The sequence below is a fragment of the Setaria viridis genome, chromosome 9, assembly GCF_005286985.2.
Source record: "Setaria viridis chromosome 9, Setaria_viridis_v4.0, whole genome shotgun sequence".
In the NCBI taxonomy this organism is placed as follows: domain Eukaryota; kingdom Viridiplantae; phylum Streptophyta; class Magnoliopsida; order Poales; family Poaceae; genus Setaria; species Setaria viridis.
The window spans coordinates 33,054,930-33,062,112 of record NC_048271.2 but is presented as its reverse complement, the minus strand read 5'-3'; the positions used below and the strand labels follow the sequence as shown (position 1 = coordinate 33,062,112).

The 7,183-nt window shown below is 44.1% G+C and overlaps 1 protein-coding gene across 1 annotated transcript; it reads right to left on the bottom strand.

Annotated features, from left to right (window-relative positions):
- Positions 1–328: 328 nt before the first annotated feature.
- LOC117839883 (cell number regulator 4) lies at positions 329–5,798 on the bottom strand. Its single transcript, XM_034720315.2, has 4 exons — positions 5,643–5,798; positions 5,185–5,256; positions 4,879–5,097; positions 329–600 (listed from the first exon to the last, which is right to left on the bottom strand). Exons 1-4 carry the CDS (start codon positions 5,713–5,715, stop codon positions 536–538), a joined length of 429 nt encoding a protein of 142 aa, XP_034576206.1. The 5' UTR covers positions 5,716–5,798; the 3' UTR covers positions 329–535.
- Between the last annotated feature and the right edge of the window lie 1,385 nt (positions 5,799–7,183).

Sequence of the window (7,183 nt, the reverse complement as noted above, 5' to 3'; positions counted from 1 at the left end):
AACCAAGTAATATTATCCATCTATTGGAAAATCTTCAAGTACTATTTTGATAATATTACAACGACATGACTACTTGTCTTTTTACACATTAGTTTAAAATTATACTCCCTCCATTCATCGAAACCTATTTCACCTTGTCACAATGACTAAGGAAAAAAATCCTGCTTATCATAGAAATCCGAGTCATGATATACTCTTGTTGGTACAAAAGATTTTGCGGCGAGACTCCTCGGTGCTAATGTGTTTTAATACCATGGCCCATATCAAAATTATATATTGTGCATGCAAACACAAAGGTCCTCCAGCATCGGACCGGAGATGCAATAGGTACCGATGGCAAATAGGACTATCAATTCTGAAACTCTGATTTTTAGAAATAAATCATCTATCAAAAGAGAATAGGGAGTATTTACTATCAATAATTCACACCTGATCCGCACATGGACCCCTATTTATTTACTTCATGATGCAAACACAGCACTCACAAATGTACTGCAAGCTACAACCCTACAGCTGATCAAGTCCACACTCGCCATCAACGCGTCATGTTTTGCATTGGTATAGGAGCCATGGCCATCTTTTGTGAGTTAGCTTCCCATCCTTGAAAAGATGAAACATAAAAGTGAAAATGATTAGCACGACAACTACAGAGCAGGGATATAGTAACACCAACTCGTGTTATATAGGAAATATAGCCACATTAGATCATTGCATGTGATTTTTGTAATCAACATAATCATCGGGATTATCGGTTTGTCAAGCATGTCAATTGTAAGATTTATAGGTCCGAAGGATGGAATCCAAATCATGGCAAGATCAAAATTATCCAAATATAGTAATTCAAGCCATGTTAAAATGAAGGACTTTGAATTATTCTATTGGATCCAAGTCATGGTGTCCATGTTATGGAAAAATATAAAAATATAGTCACCGGAATATCCGATGCCCCTCAGTTTACATGCGTCGAAGTTTTGAACATGAGCAGATGCTCAAGCTTATTGGGCACCAGAAAAATAGACAGACCATCAGACAAAGCCAGCGAATGAATTTTGAATGAAGGAAGTAAACCCTAGATCACCAGAAGATACCATGCCCTTGAACTGTTACCATTGGAGTAGTCACAAGACGGATATGCAAAGATGGTGCAAGGCAAGTTGAGGAAGTTTTCTTCGGCACCGGATCATCCAATGGTAAATCTACGGAGGTATCAAAGTTTTCATCGGAATATTGCCGAAGTCCCAAAGAGCATTTTGGTGTGAATTGGAAGCCTAGAAGAGACACATGAAGATCTGATGCACCATCAGATAATGTGTTGGAGGAATTTCGGGTAGGGGCTATTTTGGTAAAAAAGGAAGCACAAGATGATCTGGTACTTGCCCCAATGTGAGCGTCGGATCACCTGATGGCTACTGGCTTTTACTAGTTGTTGGAGGCTAGGTGGATGGACTATTTATACCTCCCCTACTCACCTATTTGAGTTTGCTAGAGTGTGTAGAGAAGACCATTAGAGTGTAAGACACATATCATCAAGAACACATTCATTCCGCTAGAGTGCCAAAGTAATCATCCAACACAATTAGCACAAGTTTAGAGAGTGATTAGTGCTAGATTAGGCTTAGAGGAAGAAAGAGCAACGTGTTGCTGCCTTGTACTTGGTTCTTGGAGTGAACCAACATTGTAAGCTTGGTGGCCTAGCATCTTGGGACCTTGGTGGCTCTTCGGAAAGTCTTCGAACCTCCTACTTGGTCAGGAGCGGTGATGACGACCGTGTGTGTGGGACAAGAAGATCCCTTCATTAATGGAGAAGCTCCATAGTGGATATGACATCAAGGTGATTGCAACAAAGAGTGGTGAGCTTTGCTTTTGTGGGAAAGTTCTCATCAATTCAGCAAGAGCCTTTGAGACGAGCCCATGTCTTTGACACGGAGAGACTTTGTGGTCAGGAGCATATCCTTAGACATGGACTATGGGTCAAATTTGCCTACTGATACCTAGAATCAATCATTGTGCCGAGTTTTCATATCCTGTCTAACTCACTCCTTTACATTTCTGCATTTTATGCTTGTAACTTGAGTGCTTTTGCTTTCTTATAGTGGTTCTTGTTATGTTAGCTCTAGATTGCAAAATTCTTCACGAGTTGGAAGTTCATAGCTTATTGGAGGTCATCGCGCGCGTGATAAAATAGAGTATGATGGCCGCCGTTTCACTGTCCACGTCCCCCTTTCTTTCCCGGTCCCGTCGCCATTTCTTGCCTCCTAGTTAGTGCTTGTTGTCTCCACCTCTTAATAGGCTGGAGTGACGGCCATTTTAGGAAAAGAAAAGAGCAGAGGTGAGGACGACTTACAATTCAAATTAACAGGGGTCAAAAAATTACCTATAAAACAGAACAGAGTGAGTATTAATTAGTACGTTGCCTCATAGCCTCTTTGTATGGAGAAAAATATGTGTACTTGTCACATGTATCAGTTATGAAGTGCACGTATGGCTGAGAGCGGCCAATTATGCTTCCTGCGGTGAGCAGAGTCTTTCCCAATCATGTTCTTTTTTAAGTTCTTCTTTGAAAATGCTTTTTGCAATCATATCGCATTCGTGTTCCATTGAAACCACCATTTGCAATCATGCATGTCATAAGTGGAGTCTTGCTTTTGATCTAAAAGTACAGCTAACGTTCTACTTTGGATCTAATATAATGTTACATCATGTCAAATCGAAGCCTGACTAACATAGCATGCATGTACTCCGACAATCACTAATGTATTTTTTTCGTTACTTTGGGGTACTGTCTGTATGCTCTCCCTTTGATAATCTAATTGAGGGTCTCCTACGGTTTTCTATTATGCATATTTCCTAATAGTTTTATCAAATTTCCAACAACATAATTCCTTTCAAACTTATTATCCCCAGTAATTTAGTTAGTTAACCAAAGTTATTATAAATCGTTAGCAACTTCCAACGAAACTGCAAGGAAATGTTGTTTGTTTTGTATTGAATTGTAAATATATATAAGAAGTTTGCTACATGAAAGTTTTTTTCTAAATATATAAGAAATTAGAACATTGTTCGATTTAGAACATCTGGACCACCACTAAAAACCTAAGAGACCTCACTTAACTTTAAATAATATATATCCTTGACGATCTGCTTTAGGTCACGGACAATGTGCTTTTCAAATGTTGTCTCATAGACCTCGACGTACGACCTAACCGGCAAATTTTACAATAATGTTTTTTTAATAAAGAACCTCGTAGTATAACTATATATCTTCATAATTTATAAATCAACTGAAGAAAGAAAATATAGGTACGTGTCCATGCATGTATGATGAGATGACCTAGTTGATGTGGACCAATATACCTGTATAGGCTATCCAAAAGTCTTCCTAGTTTTGAGATGCTTCGCAAGTGGATCGACTATATGTAGTTTTCTCGTCAAAAACTCACCTTCCATGTGTTCCCTTTTATCCCGATTTAAAGTTGACCGGGGACAAAAGGTGCTTTAGTCCCGGGTTAAATATCAATTGGGACTACAGGCCCCCCTTTAGTCTCGAGTCAAAAATCAACCACCCATGGGAGACCCTTTAGTCCCGGGTGAAAAAATTAGCCACCCGTGGAGAACCCTTTACTAACAGAAACCGAGACTAAAGGGTTCCCCACGAATTAATACAAAAGGATTGCATCCTCTGTATAGTCAGATGTGATGTGTACGTGGGATGGTAAGGAAGCTACGCTCGAGGCTTGAGGTCGTGGATTTGAATCCCACACACCACACACACGCATATCTCGCGTGAAAAATCACGTGACTTGTGACTTTAGTCCCGTGAAAAATCCTCTCGGGATTTTCTAATATTTTTTGGCGTACCAACCGGGACTAAAGGGTGTCTTTAATCCCGGTTGAATGATCCAGGACTAAAGATCCCCCTTCGTCTCGATTGCTTTATCCCGGATGGATTTTTGGGAGATTTTTGCTCCCTACCAACCGGGATTAAAGACGAGTTTTCCACCGGTGTGTATTGCACATTTCTCTGATCATTTGTTGATCGATGGAATGATAGAATTTAAGGTCCTGTTTGGCATGGCTCTAGCTCTTAGTGGAGCTGCTCCACTCTAGAACTCCAGGTGGAGCCAGCTCCACTCCAGAACTCCAGAATTAAAATGGGGTGTTTGACTAGATGAGTGCTCTCAGCTCCAAAAAAGACCGATTTCAGTGTGAATTGCCAAACTGGAGTGCTTCCAAGAGCTGCCAATGGTGAGGGTCAATTGAATGGATGTGATTCAACGCCGACTCGGCATGCCCCTACACCCGTACCCCAGCGGCATGCAGGTGCCGCTGCCACACGTGTAGCCGACGTTGCCCGCGAGCCGGTCGTCGACAGGTACTCGTCCATGAGCCCGACGGTACTTGCCGCCCCTGGCCGGTGGGGCAGGTACTTGACGCCCTTGCCGGGACGGGCATCGCCGGGCGGCCACCACCGCGGAGGTCGAGGTGGCCTGGTCCGACGGTAGAGGGGGGCGGCCTCGGCAGTGGCACAGCCAGGCCCCGCGGGCGGCCGGCGGAACTTTGCGCCCAGGGGATAAGGTGCGGGGTGTTGGGAGGAATAGAAGCGAAGCGTTATTTTTGTGTAACGAGTGGCATTGGTGGGTAATTACCCACCAACTTCACGAGGAGGTTCAAAAGAGGGGGTTTTGGAGCAACAAAAGAGGTGCTCCAAAACTCCACCCCTATTTGCACTACAACTCCATGGAGTTGGCAGCTCCATGGAGTTTTGGAGTTAGGATGTTTGGCTCGATTTTTTGCTGGAGTTGCTGGAGTTGTGGAGTGGAGCCATACCAAACAGGCCATAAGACATGACATGAATGGATACAAGCACACGCTGCTTACCATCTGCCGGGTCGGAGCCTCTGTTCTTGAGCTCCCGGTACATCTGGGCGAGCGCGCATGGCTCGCAGTAGTGGTGGACGCAGCCGTCGGGGCATGGCTCCGCCGGCAGGCCGTACGCCGCGCGGAGCTTGCGGCGGTAGGAGCAGGAGTAGAGGCAGTGGAGCAGGCACACCCCCGCGTGCATCAGTACGCAGTAGATTGCACCGGCCATACCACAGGCTGCATGTTGAACAGCAGCAGTAGTTGCAATTTGTTTGAGCAGAGAGAGTTCCATTTACACAAAAGACATCGGGGACAAAAGCTTACATGTGGCGCCCTTGTCTAATGTCTCCGCCACCTGACCGAACGCGACACACGGGCAGAGGAACGCCAGGCAGCCTGCACGAACGTCGATCGGCTGGATTGTTGGAAATTATTCATCTAGAACTGTTAATTATGTGGTTATGAGATGATGTCGTACGTCCTTCCTATGCGACGAACTTAGACGACTGAAAAATTAATCATGTTGTTCGATTTTGAAGGCTTTATTTCCGGAAATAAAGGTCAGGGGCGTGAAAATTATTCTAATACTATAGGATGTCGTTATTAGGAAGATGTTGGGAAGATTATTCATGTTGCTCAATCGTGGGAAATTATTCCACTACTAAAACTGTTAATTATGTCGTGAAGATGATGTCGTACTCGTACGTCCTTAAAGGATTGAAAATTATTCAAATTGTTTGGAAGGCTTTGTTTCTGGAAGTAAAGTCCGGGGCGTGACTCACAGCTTTTGCAATCACTGCAGCAGCCGAAGAGGCCGGTGGTCCAGGCACCCGGCGGCGGTGGATAGCCGCTCATCTTCTTGCGGATCCGACGTTGGCGAGGCTGTTGTGTGTGAGGACTGAGGTGGCTGAGCCTGGCAAGTGGCAACTAGGCATATTTATAGAAGCCGTCTAGTGAAGCCAAGCGGAGGATGTTCTGGCGATCGATGCAAACCAAAGAAAGAATTATCAGTAATAAAAGGAGTGGCAATAATGTCCTTATGGACGGAGGGGCCGGGTATCCATATATCTATCTGAAATCTGTTATCCTGTCGATGTATCTTTATTTTTAATGTGTACTGTCTATGTGTCACTCTTACTCGCTATCTATATGTCTCTCTGTCTCTATTATCTAATGTCCTTGTATTTATATAGTATCTATCTATCCAAATATCTATCTGTTTCCCCATCTCACTATCTATCTCTCTGTATCAAAACGCAAAAAAAGCTCCAATATTAAAATTAGAAAGATCTAGCCATGCATTAATTACATGTCCATAAGATTTTTGACAGATGTGGTAGAGCTTTTAATTACATGTCCCACGTTGGTCATCTCATCTCTCACATGGTCAAGCAACCACACCGCCCAAACCTTATCCCCTGCTCCCAGCAAGCCTTTGGGGGCGTTTGCCGTCTTCTCCAGAAACCACGTTGCCGTACTTGCTCGCATAGTCGCATGCCAAGCACACTGCCGGCAGGTTACCTCGGAGCTCGCGTGGGAGGTCATGCTGACTTCGCCGCGCCGCCCTCGTGCCTGGCTTGAGGGCCCGAGCTCGCCGCGCCGCCACTGTTCTTTGCTCGCCCGCTCAAGCTCGCATGCCAGCACTCGACCCACACCAAGCCGCCGCCGCTCCCTCCCCTCCCACGCTGAGCGCAGCCTCCTTGCTTCTCCCCACAGCAAGCACAGGACATCGGCTCGCCTTTGAATTTCGACCTCCAGGTGCTTACCCGGCAATAGCGGCGCTAAGCGTTAATGGACGCTATGCATTTTAGCGGCGTTGTTTCACACGATGTTGACCGTAGCGCCGATATCGGTAATCTGAGCCATATCCTAGCGCAGCTGCCTCCCAAACGCTATAGCTCCGCTAAACCTCCTTGTAAGCATCATGCCTTTCATTATCTTACGGGAAAACTCCTTCTATGGGAAAAATATCAAGGAGAAACCAGCTTGGATGTCCATATGTCATTAAAACTCGTTTAAAATCCAGTGGAAAAATATAAGAGAAAATGATATAGCATATTTAGATTATTGTCTCATTGTAAACTCATATGAGAAAAACATTAAAAAAGAAAACTCCTAAGTAGGTTTAAAGATCAATAATATTATGATACGATGATCCTATTCGAATAACCTTCCCCAAAACCAAATGGGAAAATATGAGAACGAATTGTATGTCTTTTATACCTTCTTGGAAACTCTTGTAGAGAAAACAGAAGGTATGACATATAATATGTCTTGAATACCACCTTTAAAAATTTTGGTGGGGAAAATAGGTGATATGACG

Coding starts and splice junctions, on each gene's coding strand:
- LOC117839883 (XM_034720315.2), bottom strand. CDS start 5,715: ATGAGCGGCTATCCACCGCCGCCGGGTGCCTGGACCACCGGCCTCTTC. Junction 5,257..5,642: donor CTGCAGTGATTGCAAAAGCT/GTGAGTCACGCC, acceptor ACGTTCGTGCAG/GCTGCCTGGCGTTCCTCTGC. Junction 5,098..5,184: donor ATTAGACAAGGGCGCCACAT/GTAAGCTTTTGT, acceptor TTCAACATGCAG/CCTGTGGTATGGCCGGTGCA.